Here is a 19,314-nt window from a genome sequence, read left to right as displayed (position 1 = left end):
ATTATCATAACCCTACCTTGAGAGGTGTACAATCGCCATTCGGGAAGCTCTCAATTGACTCAAAATATTGAATCATGATAATGTTATTATGGAGTCGGATGCTTTGGTTGTGATACAGGCCAGGGCCTCAATTCTGGAATAGGAGAGTCATCTTTTGATTTACTTTTATTAGACATTAAAGATAAGATTGGGTATGTTCACTAATGTGTCTATCTTTTTTGTTAAGCGATCTGCGAACTAGGGGGTCATACTTTGACTAGGAAGTCCGTTTCTATGTCAAGTTGCAATGAGTGGCTTGTAAGTCCTAGACCTCCTCCTTTCCTTTGAAATGTTTTCCGGGATGATCTAAATTAATAGATGTGGTTGTTTTGTTTTGCAAAAAAAAATAAATAAATAAATAAATAAAATAAAAAGTTTACCTCCCAATGAATATATATTCAACACACAACACCTCCCATCCTTCTAAATCAACTCACGTACAACATATGTACGATATGTAAGAAAGGGTTTCATGTTCTAACCCCATTTTTTATCTTCTCAATTGTGAATCACTCTGTCACATCATTTTCAAAGAATCTTAGACGGTCAAAGAATACAAATCAAAGAGTGGGAAATGAACATTACTAAAAATTGTTAATCTATGATTAACGAACATGGGATCGAATCTGATACTGTGTGATATCTACGTACAGTTGCAGCTTTATGATTGTCTTAGGCGACTAACGTACGAACAGAGATGGACGCATGCCCATTATTGTTTGTCCAAACCACTTTGCAAAAATCCGTCTAGATGTCCGCCTAGGCCCGCTTAAGCGTTAGGCGCGCCTTAGACTTTGGCAATTTTTCCTCTAGACACCCCCCTAGCGTCTAACTCGATCGACTCGGCAGCCTAGCACCTAACTCGGTCGAGTTAACTCGTCCATTCCGATCGAGCTAATCCAGTCGGCTCGACTTTGCTATTCTTTTTTCATTATATATATATATATATATAGACACCCACACACGTGCACTCTTTTTTTTTTTTTAATTAACGTCCGCCTAGACTGTCTAGGCGCTAGGTGCTACTCTATCGCCTGACTAGCACCTACTGCAACCATGGTCCAAACCAACAAAATTTGAAAACGCCACAGCTGACAGTAACATATACAATGTTAGATATATTTCATATGTTATTGGAAGATGTTAAGTGTTAAGTGTTAAGTATTAGAATGAAATAAAACAAAGTAAAGTGAAATAGAGTGATAAAACATGTCTCCATGTTTGAACTTGAAGTGAGTTTGCTAAGTCAGATGCAAAGATGAGTTCACGGTTGGTATGTGAATAATTTTGTAAATGTATCATTAGTGCGAGTATATAGTCATTAACGTGCAATCCAACTTTCAGCTTAGGCTTTTAGTTGAGATGGAGCACATGCTTCAATTATTAGGGTGTTCTATAAATATAATATTTGTAACATAATTTTTTTGTCATCACAATTAATAAAAGATTTCTTTTACTTTCGTGGTAGGTTTTAATAAGACGAACCATGTAAATTCTTCTTCACTTTTTATATTAAAAAAAAAAAAAAATTGATCTCAATTTTCTCAAAAAAAAAAAAAAAAAAAAAAAAAAAAAAAAAAAACAGATGATTTAAAAAGCAAGAGAGAGAAAGAGAAAGTGTGAAGAACCTCTAGCTAGCTAATTATTCTCTACACTTGTTTTCCAACTTCAATGGATGGCTAAGCTTCGTTTTGTGTTCTTAGTGGTGTGGACCAAAGATAAATGGGATCCTTCAATTCTTTAATTTGCCTGCAAAACCAATTATATCACTAGTTTTGCCATTTTTTTATTTTCTAATTAGAGATTCTCAGTATCTCACCATCTTATATAAAATATACAAATTTTTATGTAACTCTATTTCATAACACACAAACATAAAATCTTAATTATTATTGAAGAAATTTTGAATTACCAAAAGAAAATGACAGTAAGGATTAATTATATAAGCACTTATTATCATTAATAATCAAAAGTTATAATAAATACTGAAAGCACAACTCACATGCATAGCACTTAGACTATATTTCAAGCGGCTTCAGCTCCGACCAACAATACCTCTCAACACTTACTAAATTTGTGACCTATTTTGATGTTATTCTTCAGTAACTCAAGTGGGAGAGCCCTAAATTGCTGAAGTATAATAAGGACAAAAGTTTGTTACCATATGTATCAATGTATGCAACAATATAATATTATTTTAAAAGGGTTATTCGTGAATGAAATTGATTGACTGAGACATAACTAATTAAACTTTTTTTATATAAATATCAATAATGTGTGAATATATATATAATCCAAATCTTGCTATTAGATCACAGCCACAAGGCCACAATAAGTCGTTGTCAACACCACTATTCTCACAAATAGTAGTAAATTATTAGTACATACTCCGTATTATTCAATCACCACTAGACCTAATCATAGTTAGAATGAGACTTCTAAAAGTTTAAGTATTCGAATTCCAAAAATAAAAAAATAAAAAATAAAAAAATTTCATGTGTAGTCTATAAAATATTGTAATTATTTTAGTATATTCATAAGTGATTTTAGTCATTTTTTTTTGTTATAAAAAAAAAAAAAAAAAAAAAAAAAAAAAACAACCCTCCATAATATTATTGTAGTCTAAAAGTTTAGGTTTATTTTTAATCTTCATTTTATTTTAAAGGGAAAGAATCTTAAATCTTTTAGGCCCTATTTGATAAATGGTTGTTAACTGATTGTGTTAATTAGAGGGTATAACTAGTTGATAACATTAGCTGTTGTAGATAAGTATTTGGTATAATTTTTTTTTTAAAAAAAATTAATTGAAAAAATTGTTTGGAGTAACTTTTTGAATCAGTTGGGACTAGTTTAGTTATGGTTAATATAAATAAATCCCATTATAAGCTTCCAAATCAAGAATGTACTTTCACATGAGTATATGATGTTACATTCTCTACAAAAATCAATTTTTAATATTCAATTATGTTATGCTATTTTTATTTTTTATTTTTTTTGGGAATATGATATATATGCTATTTTTTAGGTAATGGAAGAAATGTGTAATCATTATCCGATAATAGTTTGCAAATAAAATAGTAGAAGTAAATTTCATTAAAAAGACTACATGTGATGAGTTTGAACAAGAAAGTTGATATGTCATTATATATTGTTTAGTGATTTTAGTATAAAAGTAATATTTTTCCCTTCATGTTCGTATTTAGCAGTAATTTTTATTTTATTTTAATTAATAAGAAAAAATGTTAAATAAGCTATTGAATTTTACACATTGTGCAACTGAATCATCGAAAAAAAAAAGAAGTGTGTAGTGCAATTGGACCATTAAAAATTTAAAAATTGTGCAAATAGCATTTTATATAGGTTATTACTTCCAAGTTTTTCTTAAATACGATGTCATGTCAAATTATATATTAAAATTATTTTAACTATTATTTTTAAAAATTAAAAGAAAAAAAAACAATTTTTTTTTAAATTGCTACCTCCACCTTCTTCTGAAATTAAAAAAAAAAAAAAATTATATCATGATATCATATTTAAGGGAAACTTTGGAAGTAACCTGTAAAAAATGCTATTTGCACAATTTTTGAGTTTTTAATAGTATAGTCCAATTGCACATTTTTTTGTTCGATGGTTCAATTGCACAATGTGTAAAAGTTCAATGGCCTATTTGACACTTTTTCCTAAATTGTATAAAGATTTAAAGAATCAAAACACAACACAAAGTCACAACTCACAAAGTATATTTTTTTATTACACTTTTTGGGTTTTGTGACCGATTTGAACAATTTAGAGTTATTTCACTAAGAACGACGTCAGTTTGAGCGAAATAAGCTATTTAAAAAAACACGAAAAAATAGTTAATTGGCAGCCTAAACACTCACCTAGGCCACCTAACCGACCGCCTAGTTAGCACCTATTAAGCGCGATTTTTACAACATTGAATATAATGCATTTCCGTTTACAAAATGCATTGTATAACCTCTTTAAAATTATGAAAAAAATCTTGAAAAGTGAAATAAAAATTGTGATGAATTTTTTAGAAGTGGTAAAAAAAAAAATGTGTAACGTTGTTAGTTGATGGATGTGGGGCGTTGTTGAACACCATACACACGACCATATAACAAGCACATTCTAGGGTGCAAAATCCTCACAATCATTACACTACTCCTAAAACACACTTTAATTTTAATTGTTTGGTGTTTAATTAGTTCTTCAAGTTTTACAAAATTATACTTGTAATTTCCTCATTACTCTACCTTTGACTTCCAACTCCCCTCTATCACTCTCTCTCTCTCTTTCTCTCTCCAAATATTATTTTTATAAGTCAAACACTTTGCTCCCAATCTCCATATATACCCATATTCCCCGCATTGCTAGAGTGGTGAAGAGATCAATAAACAAGGCAGGAGAAAAAAAAAAAAAAAAAAAAAACATCATTCGCAATGGCAGGAGACAAGAATCCCATGTATGTGGAGCAGTCCCTAGAGAATGGGGAAACCCAAAAGAATTTCGACGACGACGGGCGACATAAAAGAACCGGTAAAACATTATACATAGTATATTTTTTTATGTGTACGAGGTTGTTTTTTTGTTCAATGCAAAATTATTATTGGATGGTTTGTGGGTTTGGATTTGAAGGGACGTTGCTGACGGCGAGTGCCCACATAATCACCGCCGTGATAGGCTCCGGCGTGCTGTCTTTAGCATGGGCTATAGCTCAGCTGGGTTGGGTCGCCGGCCCCGCCGTTCTCATGGCCTTTTCTTTCATCACTTACTTCACCTCCACCTTGCTCGCCGACTGCTACCGCTCCCCCGGCCCTACCGGCGGCAAGAGAAACTACACTTACATGGACGTCGTCCGCTCTCACCTAGGTATGTCAAATCCCTTCTCTTTTTCAAGAGTGTGTACTGAGTAAATTCCGTTTTATAACTCAGCCCGGTAAAGAAGCTAAATACAAATGCACATAAAGATTTGTCTACTTTGAGTATAATCCTCACACTACTACCGAAAAAGTTCAAACCTTGTTTCATCTTACAAATATTACATACTGAATTATTGAGCTAAGTCTTATAAAGTGTATAACTTGATTTTACTATATGTTTCTATAACCTTATATCTAGACTCTAAGGACTCGTTTGGTTCGCGGAAAATATTTTAAGGGAAGTAGAATTGAAATTCCATGGAAAAATAATTACTAGGAAGATGAATTTCATTGTTTGGTTGGTGGAAAAATATTTACTAGGAATATTAATTCTATTGTTTGGTTAGATTTGGAATTGTAAGGAATAACGAGTATAAAGACCTATATGCCCCTGCAAATTAATAAGAGTGATATAATTAAAAAAAAAAAATAAGGGTAAAATAGGTAATTCATATCATTTTTTCTTCCCATCTTCCATGAAAAACAAAATCCTTAGTTCAACTAAAGATTTTATTTTCGTCAAATTTGAGAAATTCATTTTCCAATTCCATGAACCAAACACCCGTAAACAACATTTCCTCCACTTTCATGAACCAAACATCCCCTAAGAGTATTCATTTTTAAAAGTAGGACAAAAGCGGTTTTAGTGTCATGTTTTATAAAATTATTTTATTTTTCTAATTTTGGAGTTTATGAGTCAAAGAGTTACTACGTGGCTATCAGTGAAACCCATTCCCCAGGTGTGATTAATTTTTAATAAATAAAAAAGGATTGAATTAAATTCCTTAAATTCAATTCCCAACTGCATTTCGATCAGAGGGACAGAAATGGGATATTAATTTGACATTTAATTTGAATTAATTAATGGGGTGTTTTTGGCATTTAATTTGAAGGAGGTGTGAAGGTGCAACTCTGTGGGCTGGCTCAGTATGCAAATCTCGTTGGGATTACTATTGGTTACACTATAACTGCATCTATCAGCATGGTGTAAGTTCCCCAAATTACCCCTCCACTTTTTACCTTTCTTCCCTAAAGTTAAGATTTATTCCCTCCACTTTTCACTTTTTTTTTCTTTATATTTCCACTCCCTCAATTTAACTTAGGCCCAGTTTAGTAAAATAGTTAGTCTATCAGTCAATTTTAGTTTGTTTAACCACTATTGATTGTTTGACTTGATTAAATAACCAAAATGAGTATTTGATTAATTAGCTTTTTGTAACAGTTTATTGTTCCAAAACACTATTCAAAAAACTGCTCAAAACAGCTTTTTTAAAAAATCATTTTGTATGTAATCAGTTATCAACTAACAGCTAATTTACCAAACATCTTTCTACAATCAGTTAATGCTATCAACTAGTCAAACTCATTAACAATTATTTACTAAACACCCCCTCAATGTTTTGAATTATTTAAAAAAAAAAAAAAAAAACCTTTGCCGTAAATATCTTACATAATTATTTATATTTATTAGTTGCTTGTAAATTGATCGACAGTAAAAAATTAAATACTATAAGATAAATTTAGACCGATAAAGCTAAGGAAGAATATAGCATCAATTTCTATTCTTTATGTAGTTTACAAGGTAGGGCTCAAAAAAAAGAAACACTACTTCTATAACACTGACAATATAATTACTAACATTTGAAAAGATATATTAACTTTGTTGTAAGCAACTATACTGCCAAGCACGTGATATTGTTTCATCACCTCGATTTTTTTATTATTTTGTTTTATCTATACATGCATACTAAAAAACAACTAACTAAAAGTTACCACTTTTAAATGATACATAATAGGTGATAGATAAAAACTTAGATCCATTAAACAACAACAACAACAACAACAATAATAATAATTATATTATTATTATTATTAATTTTTTATTGATTTTTGAGGTGGTATTGATCTGATGTGCAGGGCGGTGAGAAAGTCAAACTGCTACCACAGATACGGTCATGAGGCGGCGTGTGCCATATCAAATTACCCGTTCATGATAATATTTGCGGGAATCCAGATTATTCTCAGCCAGATTCCTAATTTCCATGAACTCTCATGGCTCTCTATTCTCGCAGCTGTCATGTCTTTCGCTTACTCATCTATTGGCCTTGCCCTCTCCATTGCCAAAGTTGCAGGTATACATATCACTCAAGCGTTTATCACTACGCCAAAAACTATAGCTAATAATGAAGACGCAACTTCATTTTCTTAAATTGTCACAATTTCGAGAGGTACTGTAGACTTGACTCTTCAAACCTCTGCCCAACAATCCTCGATACTAACTAACCTAGGCCTGGTGGTGTTGGCTATAGTAATGAAGAAGCAATTTTATTTTCTTATACTGTCACATTTTCGAGAGGTCAGTAGACTTGACTCTTCAGATCTCTGTCCAACACTCATCGATTCTAGCTAATCCCCGCATGGTGGCCGATGTTGGCTGGATTTGGCCTTTCACCAGCCTCCAACAAGAAGCTAATAGTTTTTATAGTGTTTTGATGTTTTGTATGTGGTGATTAATTATATTATATTATATTATATTAATGAGAATATATATAATTTTGGTGTTGTGAAGGTGGTGGGCATCATGTAAGGACAAGCTTGACAGGAGTGACAATAGGTGTTGATGTATCAGGGGGTGAGAAAGTGTGGAGAAGCTTCCAAGCCATTGGTGATATTGCTTTCGCCTATGCTTACTCAACTGTCCTCATCGAGATACAGGCAAGCCTTACCTTTCACCTTACTACTTATCCTTTGGTAAACTTTTACCATTTCAATGTTTTTATAATAATAATAATAATAATAATAATAATAATAATAATAATAATAATAATAATAATAATAATAATAATAATAATAATAATAATGAAGAACTATTATCCTCAAAAAAAAAAAATAATAATAAAGAACTCTTAATCAAGTTGGGTCACATTCTACAAGCACAATTAAGACGAAATCAGGATTAGTCATATAATGGTGAAAGTACCAAATGTTAAAAAAAAAAAAAAAAAATGTGTCTTTATATATATATATAGAATAGAATGTAGCCACATATATAGTCTTGTGGGGGTAATAATTAGAATTTATATATGAGGTGGTGCATGCATGAAACTTTGCTATATATAGATCTTGAACACCTTTTGTAACGTGGGGTGCATTTTTACTTAGGTCCACGTAAATTAAACATTAAAAAATTAAATATATTTTTAAAAAAGAAAAATCATAAGTAACAGTGACACATCGTGAGAATGAGACGAAGATGCTGTTGATGCAATGAGTCTGATTAGTTTATCGGAAGGGACAAAGATCACGTTTAAATATTAATGTTAAACTAATGGTGATAAAGTAATATAAGTTACTAATGCTGATCACCATTAATATATGATCATTAGCGACGTTTTCACCATAGATGGACCACTAGTTTTGAGTTGTTGGGCCACCAAATGGTAAGGCCTTTTTCACTACAAAGCTCGTCTCCTCCCTCCGGCAAATTATGCTGTGCATCCGTATGCACCATACATGGTGCATACGGATGCAAAAACGACGTCGTTTTATTAAAAACGCGCGTCTCTCTTTAAAAAAATAAATTCAGGTTCGATTCCTAGCAACAACATATGAATTAAAATTTCAGAATCGATGAACTATAATTCCATAATCGATGAACTATAATTCCATAATTGATGAACTAAAATTTCAGAATGAATGAACTAAAATTCCAGAATCTATGAACTAAAATTTCAGAATCGATGAACTACAATTCCATAATCGATGAACTATAATTCCAGAATCAATGAACTAAAATTCCATAATCTATGAACTAAAATTCCAGAATGAATGAACAATATAATGTTGTTGCTGGGAATCGAACCTGGAATTTTTTTTTTAAAGAGGAAACGCGCGTTTTTAATAAAACGAAGTCGTTTTTGCATCCGTATACACCATGCATGGTGCATACGGATGCACAGCATAACTACTCCCTCCCTCCACCATATCTTCTGGTGATCTACGTGGGCCCCTACTTATTTAACAACATACACAACACATGAGTGTTTGGCAATGAATAGATCAAACTTTTGTGGCTAAGGTTTTATGAAAATTTTGATCTTAGACTAGACGACAGGATAACGATTAATACTTAACGAGTCGTTGTTACAGCCTGGGCTTGTATGCGAGGCCATGGTTGGAAACCGATATGCCAAACGATTAGTACTTATCGAGTCATTGTTACAACCTGGGCTATAGTGGCTTGCATGTGGAGGCTAAGGTTGGAAACAGTTATGTCAATTAGAGTTCTTGTCCATAGTATAGTGGCAAAAGAGACAAAAAAAAATGTAAAAATAGGGGACCAACCAGATTAGTAGAGTGTTTGAAATCGAGTCGCGAAAATTTATGAGTTGAGAATCGAGTTAGACCGCCAGTAATCGGATTCTGCTTGAAACTGACTAATCCAACTGAGTTTTGATCAGGTCCAGTTAGACCGCCAGTAATTGGATTCTGCTTGAAACTGACTAATCCAACTGAGTTTTGATCGGGTTTCATGAGCTGTAGTAAAAGATGAAATAATGGGTCAAAATGTGAATGCAGGACACATTGAGATCACACCCACCAGAAAACAAGGTAATGAAGAAAGCATCTGGGGTTGGAGTGACCACAACCACATTGTTCTATGTCCTATGTGGTTGCCTTGGCTATGCGGCGTTCGGAAACAATGCTCCCGGAAACTTCCTCACCGGTTTCGGCTTCTACGAGCCCTTCTGGCTGATCGACTTCGCCAACGTCTGCATCGCCATCCATCTCATCGGCGCTTACCAGGTAACTAACACACACTTCATTCATCATATGCCGCAACAATGATCTGATGAATGAATTCATGAATCTAACTTCTCGGTTTCCAGGTTTTTTGCCAACCACTATTCAGCTTTGTCGAGTCTCGCTGCAGCCAGAGATGGCCAGACAGCAAATTCATAACCGCGGAATATGAAGTGAATGTCCCATGCTTTGGCACTTGCTCCATCAACTTCTTCAGGCTGGTGTGGAGAACAGGTTATGTCATAGTCACAGCCGTGGTTGCCATGATATTCCCGTTCTTCAACGACTTCTTGGGGCTGATTGGGGCCGCCTCGTTCTATCCACTCACCGTCTACTTCCCGATTGAGATGCACATCGCCCAGACCAAGATCCCCAAGTACTCGTTCAGATGGATATGGCTGAAGATCCTGAGCTGGACTTGCCTGGTTGTATCGCTCGTCGCTGCTGCTGGATCCATTCAAGGGCTCGCGTCTGATGTCAAGACGTACAAACCTTTCAAAGCTCAATGAGTAGCCGGAACAAAGTAATGAACTTGTGAAAAATGTAATGTTATGAAATAAGTTAAGAACTAGTTCATGGTAGTGAACTGCAATGTAGTGATGTTCAAAAAATTTATTATGCAATGTTAAATTTATGGAAGGGTTAAGCAGAACTTGCCATAAGTGCCCATTAAGAATGATTCGATACAAAGGACAGATCATCTAAGCTATTTGTTTCATACACCACAAAACTTACAGGATTAAGCACTTACTACTACGCTAAAGCTAATAGTGGAGGCGAAACTATATTTTTCTATATTTGTGTAACAACCAGCATCAGTGGGTGGTAGAGGTGTCAGCGGGCGGGTTTGGGCCAGCCCGATCTGGCCCACCATTGGCCCATTTATTTTTTGGACCAAGCAATTAGATTTCGGACCGAGTATAAATGGACCAGGCTGGGCTGGCCCAAATGGACTAGCTCTAGTCCGCCCATTGTAACAAATGGACCGGGCAGAGTCGTGCCTGAACTGGACTTGGGCTAGCCCGTCCATTTGACACCTAAATGATTTCAATGGTCTCTAAAAGGAAAAGTAGAAGCTTTACACATAAATGATAACAAATTCTGAAGTCAAGGAAGGAAATGAATGTACCTTCATCTCAAAAGGAACCTAGATGTAAATGTGTAAACCACAGCAGAACATTCGAATCATGGCTGCCAAACAACTGAAAGCCACAAAGCAAATTTGTTAAATGCAAAAGTAACCAGATAGAGATTTCTTCTTCTGTATCACCTATCCACTGCCATTTGGTATAAGATGAAAACAATATTTTCTATTTTACATTCGTGTGAACTTCAGCAATATGTTGTAGCCAGAGCCTTAAACAAAGCCACAACCAGAAATCCATCAGAAGCTGGAAGCATTTCTTAGGTTGAAAAGTAACTTTTTCAACTTAGTAAATAACTTATTCACATTAAACATTCCATGCAACATATCATATATTCATAAGGAGTAAAATATGGGTACCTGTTCATGAAAGTATTGCATAATGGAGGAATATAAAACCATAAGGAAATTTGCATTTAGTCTTCAAGAAGGAAATAAAAGTCAATGAGATGGAAACTTTAACAAAACGGCCACAAATCACGGGCTCATTGTAAATTTGGAGTTCTATATTACATGCTAGCTAATCCAGGAAGAGTTATGGGACCAACCTAGTAACGAATTCCAGACCCTTCCATCTCCTACCCAAAAATTCATTAAATTTGAACAACTATCAAAAGCATCCTAGTTTTCTGTTTTAAGGTTCTGTGACAACAAAATCCATGTTTCACTGCTCAAACAAGCCCTTCAAGCAATACTGAAATGTCATCCAGTCCATGAGGTGCCGGGAGATTCATGACAGTTTGTGTTAGTTCCCAGCAGTAGGTGGAGAATGATTTGATTTAAACCAGAAATTATGGGTTTTACATTTGCCAGTCCCCATAGATCCTTCAGCTCTGTTGGAAGTATTATTAGAACAAATTCAGTCTTATACAATAACGAGTGTTCTAATACAAAATGACTGCTACAAATTGCCTCAAACACACAGACTATTTATAGCTTACTATCTGCAAGACCAGGATATTACCTTAGTATCAATAATCATGCTGCTTCTGTCTCAAGCATCACAAATGCCTGAATAAGAGACTGTGCAGCATTTGTTTGCTCAGGTGTTCCAGATATAATTATCATAGCCTCTGTTGCTCCAGGCTTGGGATCATTAATGATAACTTTTGCATCAGAAATCTAGCAAAGTACAAACTTAAGGCTATTAACCCTTCTCGCTAAAGGAGACTTATAAAATAAAAGAAGTGACTAAGATAGTTATTTGGAAATCAAATGCCAGCTTCATAATGTAAAATTAAAATCAAATTCAAGGAGATGCCCCCACCCCCCACCCCCAAAAAATAATAAAATAAATAATAATGAAAGAAAAACAAAAGAAGAAGATCCAGAACTAAGAATTGCACCTCACATATTTGTCTGAGACATCCCCCACCATCCCCATAGATTTCAGGAACAACAGAACGAGGAACAACTACTTCCACCTTGGTGCTAGTTATAATAGCTGGACTTGCCCTGAAATGATAAGATTTAATGTTACTCCCACATAATAAAAGAATTAGAAGTAATGATGGAAAACTAAATACTGCTAAAGGCAAAAAAGGAGCAAAAAGTGTTGTATGTGTAGAAGCACAAACCCTCCAAATCCACCAATTCTTCTCTGGGGACCTGCTGCATAGTCAGGCATGCCCATTGGACCACCACCATCAATCAGTCCCTGCATGCCAGTTCAGAGATTTAGAAGGATAATAATAAGTTAATAACTATTTACCATTTTAGTATATTGTGCCTTTTGTTATTCAACAATATAAATATATAATAAGAACAATTCAAATGTATTTTCCACAAGTCATCAACCTTATAAAAGCAACGGGGTATGCACCACTAGAAACACAATTCAGCTAGAAAGTAAAGATGTTCACTAATTAATAAGAATAATTAATAAAAGGAGGATCACTTAAAATGGTATTGAAAGTTGATACCTGGGGAACCCAAGGTCCAGAAGATGGCATCCGTTCGGAAACAGGAGGTCGGACGCCTGACCTGTGAAAATTAGGCATATATGGAGGACGATCATCATGTGGATGGAAACCACCACGTGGAGGCAGCCCTCCAATGGCATCAAACTGGTGAAATGGTGGACCCATACTAGGATACATTCCAGCAGGAGAAAGTTCCCGCCGTCCCCTGTATGAAGGAAAAGGAGGAATATGGTCCAGAAAGCGAGGATTTGTTGGTCGATTCATAGAAGGAAATGCATCACGAAAGAAATGCTCCTGCAATCTTGAGGTTATCTGAAAAAGAGCCTCTTGAACTGTATCGAATTCACCACTTACCTGCAACAGAGAAGCGCAAAAAATTAAGGCCCAGCACCAGTGAAAGCCTATTTCACCCTCATGTTCCCATTTGAGACCAAGTAAGGACAAGACCAAATTAAATGGGAAATGTGTGAATTAGGACTTATTAATTTTAATAAAACTAGCAAGCCTCTCAAGTCTTAAGCAGGAAAAATAAAATAAACCAAAACATAAACTCATCTCCTATGCCTAATCACCTGAACTACTTCTTCATTCTCTGAAGCACAATTTGGTGTTTGATCCTTCCCAAGAATACGAATATAAGCACCAGTTGATTTCCTCATTTCAGCAATAATAGAACCACCTTTGCCCAGAAGGCATCCAATTTGATTAGAGGAGACAAGAAGTTTTGCTAGCATTGTGTTGTCCTTGCTTTCAGGTAGAGCCCTAAAAATTCTGGACTGTACACGAAGGACAGCATCTTGTGGAGGAGATAGCCTATCATGTGGATGCTGCATGAATAGAACAAATGTAAATATTTGTTTCCTTGTATCATCAACTAATAAATTTTAGGAATACAATTATGGAGAGCCCAAGTAAATTTTATCTTCAGACCAACTTCACTAGAAAGAGAAGAAAAGAAAATCAAAGAACCACAAGCATCATAGGTCAAAATCAACACTGCAGCTACTCATAAGCTCTTATATAATTCATTGATAGCCTTATGTATTGTCTCCTAGACTTAGCTAATTTAGTATTATTCAGGTAGGAATGGGCCAAACCCATCATTATAGCTAAAGATTTTACTGGGAAAAGAAAAATAGAGCAGCAGTTTTAAGTCATACCACCGAACCAGATATGGCAATAATCCGATCTTCAGAATCAGCTACACCTTCTAGAACTTGGATCTCACAGCCAGTCTCGTGTTGAATTGTCTTTATTATACTCCCTCCTTTTCCAATTACACCTCCCACTTTTTCATCAGGACAAAGTAATCGGAAAGTTAAGGCATCCTGAGGAGGATTCATTTGGCCACGAAATCCAGTTTCACCATCATGATATCCAGTAGAATAAGGTGGTCTTGGTCCATTGAAAGGATTATTTGGTCGAGGGTGTGAATCCTGGCTAGAAAAGCGGTGGCCAGACGGATGAGAAGAGGGCCCACTTGCATTGGCCGACAAAGGATCTTGATCCAGAGGGGAGCTTCCGAGAAGTTGTTGAGAAACAGACTCAATAGCTTTCTTAACAGCACCATGTTGCCCAGAAATCTGTAATAAAACACAGAACCATATAAGTGCATTTATTCCAGACAACTTATTGCTGCCTGGAAATGAGTGTCAAGGCACAGAAACTTAACCTGAGTCTTCTCTTAGATGAATATACCACATTTAGGAGGTAGCCAACATGATGACCACAAATTTAAAGCAAAATCAAAATTAAAGAAAAAGAAATGCAGGTAATTTTCAGCTCAGCAGTCAGGACTGCGTAATGCATATCAGGAAACACCAATGATTTCAATTAAATCAAGCTATTTCATTTCTCAAAAATATATTTAAAGACCAAGTAAAATTCAGAAGAGAAAGTATTGAGTATGCACTTCAGATCATTGAAGCTTCCAAAGATTTGTCCAATAATTCATGACCAAGACTGATATTCTTAGCACAATGCAAAGGTTCTTTATTATCATGTTAACTGTTGTTCAACTAAACCAAACATTAGAATATTATCACAAATAAGTTATAAATCCCCTAAAATTTATACAACAGCGACATTGTCATAAATTTCTGACATGATGATTAGAAAATGTTACCAAAGTTCTGTTTATTACTACTGTTATAAAATGCTGCCTTTGGGATAGCTTCTATGTGAATCTAGCCCTATAACTACAGTGAAAAAAAATCACCTGAACAAGATCATCAGATGAAGAAGCACAAAGAGGAAGTTTCTCCCTTGCAAGAATGTGTATCTCAGCCCCGCTCTCAGACGACATTTGCTTTAAGACACTACCACCTTTCCCCATCAAGCAGTTCACTTGGCTGCTGAATATGAGCAACCTTAAAGTTAAAAAGGAAGAATTATTACCCTCGTCATCTCCCCTGTCCTTCTCCAAATCTTCTTTAGCCATTCTTTCACATAAGCACAGCAGAGCTTCCTGAACAGCTGAAATTTCTCTTCTCAATTTGGAATCTTCAGCCTCGGCAGACTGTTTACTTTCGCCATTGCCATCATTTTCAGCCAACTCATTGCCCGTATCTTTTGCATCAGTTTCCTCAACCTTGGCCTTATGCTGCTCAGATCCTGCTCCATCTTTATTCCCCGAACCTAAAACAACAACCACTCTCTCATCACATCCAGGGATAGCTTCCTCAACCCGAAACTCTGCACCAGTTGCCTGACCTATTTCAGGAAGGATGTTGCCATCTTCTCCAATGATAAAGCCAATTCTTGAAATAGGACAGAGGACACGAAGAAACTTGCTTGGAGTAGATGTCTCCAATGGTGATTTCTCTGAACCTAAACCAGCTGATTTTTGCAACTTCCCTCTGTCATTAGTTTCTGTAATGCTTCGATCATATGGTCTCTTAGAAGGTGTTAACTTTACTGACATATCTAGATAATCCACAAAAGTAAGAAGCAAACCATTAGATAGGTAAACAAAGATAAAATAAGATCAGATACTTGAAACCAAAGACAGAGCACAACCATAATCTATAAACAAACAACTACCTATCCAAAAAATTGCATATCAATACGCTCAAATTTGTATGCCATTATGCCAAGCCCCTTGAAAATTGCTAATTTAGGGTTTGGTAGACATGCACAATCGTAGTAAATTTAGCAGAACGAAACAGATATAACTCAAATCAAAGCCACAAGCAAAAATTGGAGTCTAAAGACGACGACAGGATGTGAGATTAAAGGAGCTACTTGCCTTTGTGCTGCCTCGCGTACCAACTTGATACTTCAGACCTTGAGAGAGATTGAAATGCAGAATTGAGGAAGAGTTCCTGAGAGTGAAGGAAATGAAATCTAGGGTTATTTTATGTTTTATTTGTTTTTTTTTTTTTTAATAAAATTGATAACATAGGTTTCTCACTTTTGGGGATTATATTTGGACCCACGACCTCGTCTCGGCCCATGATAAGATAAGTCAAGTCTTAACGTTCTGTTCTTGGCCCGTGTTAAGGCATTTTTGTGCATAACGAATCCAATTCAAACTCCTTAATGTTTATTACTGGAATCGAATTTCTATCCTACCATTGAAAGTAAGTATTAAGTAGTATTCTCGTTCACTAGATCAATTCATTGTTACTATTTGTTTAAAATTTATCTTTTGGACGGTAAATTTTTATTTAGTTAATTTTTGATCAAAAATAAAAAATAATCACACTTTTTATTTTTAATTTTATTTCATCTCAACGGGTATCCTAAATTCCTAATGTTGTAGGACAAGTAATGGTTATTTTTACAACTATATAATTGAAATTAAAAAAAAAAAAAAGAAAAAAAAAAAGATCATGATACATGACTTTTGTTAAATTTGTGAAATAATTACACACAATAGATTAATGCCAATAAAATTAACTAGAAATATATGTACATGATATGTTATAATATATATATATATATATATATATATATATATATATATAAAATATTAAATTAGTATACAGTAAACATGATTATGCCCTTGATAGGATTGTGGCTTATTCCCACCCCTAACAACATTTCTCCATTGAGTAAAATTTCTTTATTTCATTTCATAAATTTCAATACCAAGCATTCGAGTTCATATTTGAATAGACTATAAGACTAATTGAAATTAGCAAAAGGTTTAACATCTATTTAGAGCACATGAATTTAGTAATTGACAATTTACCCTAGTAATACACATCAAAATCCATCAAGAAACTTACTTTGGAGTAGACAAGTTTTCTTTCAGAATTAATTACACCCCTCAATGAAATGAAGTACTAAAAAACACAAAATGTCGTTAATGGATAAATTGTCCTGGTAATGTGCATCAGAATACCACCAAACAATTTACTTTAGACTACTCAACTTTTCTTCGGATACTCAATTGCATCTCTCAATGATATAAAGTAAAAATCTTGAAATTTCATTCATAGATAAATTATCCCAGTGATGTGCGTCAAAATGTCACCAATCAACCTATTTTGAATTGCACAAATTTTCTTTAGCGACTCAACTACACCCCACAATGCGATAAAATGAAAAGTTGTAAATCACACTCTAACTGCAATAATCATGTGTGCACAAAAGAAGGGGGGGGGGGGGGGGGGGGAAAGCATATTGAATTCAGAAATTTGATTAAAAATAAAATTGAAATTGGCTTACTGTTTCAGCTGTATAACTTCTTGAATTTCAATCTTTAGGGAAATGTTGCTTTGAGCTTCTTGATGAAGGGAATGCAATTAGCAAAACGAAACCCTTGAACTAAAATTAAGAGTTTAAGTAACGGTGATTAATCAAATTGGTTAGTTAGTAATGAAACGGTTTAGTATTTGGTTCCTTTTCTTTCTTTCACGTCAGTCCTTGAGATTCATTGACAATTACGCTAACTTCCCTATATTTAAAGACAATCACAAGAATGGTATGTCATTGTGAATTGGCTAACATCCCAATGTTTGGACGACCAAACTATAGGACAAATTAGTTTAAAATGGCATGTTATGTGTTAAATTGAGACAATGTTTTGAGTTGGGTAAATTTTTAATTTTGTGTCGAGTCAAAATGAATTCGGATTCTGCTAAGTAAGAGATTTAATTTGATATATTATTATACATTCAAATCAGAAAATGAGAACTTGATTCTAAGGGTGTGTTTGGAAATCAAGAAAATGACTTCTGAAAAATGAGTTATTTTTCATAAAATATTTTCATTTTAAGTGTTTGGTTGCATGCATTCTAGAAAACTGTCTTGATGTGTTTGGTTCATTTTCTGGAAAATGAGTAGAATTGTATAATTAAACATTTTAATTGTTTTATTTAATATTAAAAATTATGTTATTTATTAACAAATTTAAAAAAAAATCCGGTTTCCTGCGAAAATCAGAGTATTGGTCTCTGCCGAAAACCAGAGCAAGGTTGTGCTCGTTGATGTAGCTGTGGTTTGTGGAAAATGACTTCCGCCAAATCATTTCCCCTAAAAACAACATTATTTTCCCTTTGACCGGAAAATGATTTCCGTTGACTTCAATTTTCCAGACTCTTTCAAACACAGGAAACCCCGAAAATGATTTCCAAAAATCATTTGATTTCCATAAAGCATTTTCCGAGTTTCCAAACACACCATAAAAGTATACCCATTGAGTCGTTGGGAAAATTTGAGCTTTGAAGCGCTTTTGTAAGTAACGTTTGTTCTAGTTCACTAAGTAGTATATTTGAGTGCTTGAACATATTATTATAATTCATTGTATCTTGGAAAATTGAAATGCTCATAGGACCCTTAGAAGGAAACGAATCGATTTTAAGAAAAGTGTAAAAATATTACACGCCTTAAATCAACCGTGTTTTTAATTTGAAGAATTTTTATATTGAATTTAATTGAAAAATTCCTATACAAACTTATGAAATTCAAGCAAAATATTCTTAAATTTCGTTAAAAAAAAAAAAAAAACACTCTTAAAAATGAATGATATTTAACATTTTTATATATCACACTGATATTCGCATCACGTAATATGTGGTTATTGATTATTCCCGGTCATAATTACCCTAAACGATCTTTACGGGTAAATATCCTCAATTTTCTTTTGGTTTTATGTGTTTTTCACCTTTCTCCTTTTAGAAGGGACGTTCTGTCTCTTTAGTCTATTTACCATAGAGTGTTTTCAATCGTTATGCGATGGAACCGTGTTCATCATCCATGGTGAACACAGTTTCAACAGTGTTAGTGCACCGTTATTTATTTTTTTTTTCTTGATTAATCGTGTGACTTTTTTTCTTCATTTTCACATTTCGCGGTTTCACTTTAATTTGAGGTGAACAATGATTTCGGACATTCATAAATTATGAATCCATGCCTGCACATTCACTTTGGACCCGTGCCTACACATTCCCGTCCGAAACCATGACTGCTCCTCTGTAGCGCATGCTTTTTCTACATTCATAAATTATGAATTTTCTGTTATGAGATTATGAACTTT

General features: G+C 34.3%; 2 protein-coding genes across 7 annotated transcripts; one reads left to right on the top strand and one right to left on the bottom strand.

Annotated features, from left to right (window-relative positions):
* The first annotated feature begins 4,239 nt into the window (after positions 1-4,239).
* LOC109153175 (amino acid permease 6-like) lies at positions 4,240-10,410 on the top strand. Its single transcript, XM_019300996.1, has 7 exons — positions 4,240-4,578; positions 4,678-4,911; positions 5,855-5,948; positions 6,879-7,093; positions 7,531-7,676; positions 9,540-9,767; positions 9,851-10,410. The coding sequence occupies exons 1-7, from the start codon at positions 4,482-4,484 to the stop codon at positions 10,271-10,273; spliced, it is 1,437 nt and encodes a 478-aa protein (XP_019156541.1). The 5' UTR covers positions 4,240-4,481; the 3' UTR covers positions 10,274-10,410.
* LOC109153174 (KH domain-containing protein HEN4-like) lies at positions 10,148-16,193 on the bottom strand. Of its 6 annotated transcripts, none has more exons than XR_002049467.1 (10): positions 16,078-16,193; positions 15,049-15,755; positions 13,991-14,413; positions 13,403-13,657; positions 12,831-13,184; positions 12,486-12,565; positions 12,255-12,363; positions 11,873-12,030; positions 10,894-10,966; positions 10,148-10,235 (listed from the first exon to the last, which is right to left on the bottom strand). XR_002049467.1 is itself a non-coding variant. In XM_019300994.1 (9 exons), the coding sequence occupies exons 2-8, from the start codon at positions 15,751-15,753 to the stop codon at positions 11,887-11,889; spliced, it is 2,070 nt and encodes a 689-aa protein (XP_019156539.1). In that variant the 5' UTR covers positions 15,754-15,755; positions 16,078-16,193; the 3' UTR covers positions 11,300-11,741; positions 11,873-11,886. The 6 variants fall into 6 exon arrangements, 2 of the variants coding, with proteins under 2 accessions (XP_019156539.1, XP_019156540.1); XR_002049466.1 differs by having other exon boundaries at positions 10,172-10,256; XR_002049464.1 differs by lacking the exons at positions 10,148-10,235; positions 10,894-10,966 and adding exons at positions 10,362-10,416; positions 11,377-11,741.
* Positions 16,194-19,314: the final 3,121 nt, after the last annotated feature.

This window comes from Ipomoea nil, unplaced genomic scaffold, assembly GCF_001879475.1.
Source record: "Ipomoea nil cultivar Tokyo-kokei standard unplaced genomic scaffold, Asagao_1.1 scaffold2480, whole genome shotgun sequence".
NCBI classification, from domain to species: domain Eukaryota; kingdom Viridiplantae; phylum Streptophyta; class Magnoliopsida; order Solanales; family Convolvulaceae; genus Ipomoea; species Ipomoea nil.
Note: the sequence above shows the minus strand (reverse complement) of the source record. Positions and strands in the feature narration are given on the sequence as shown.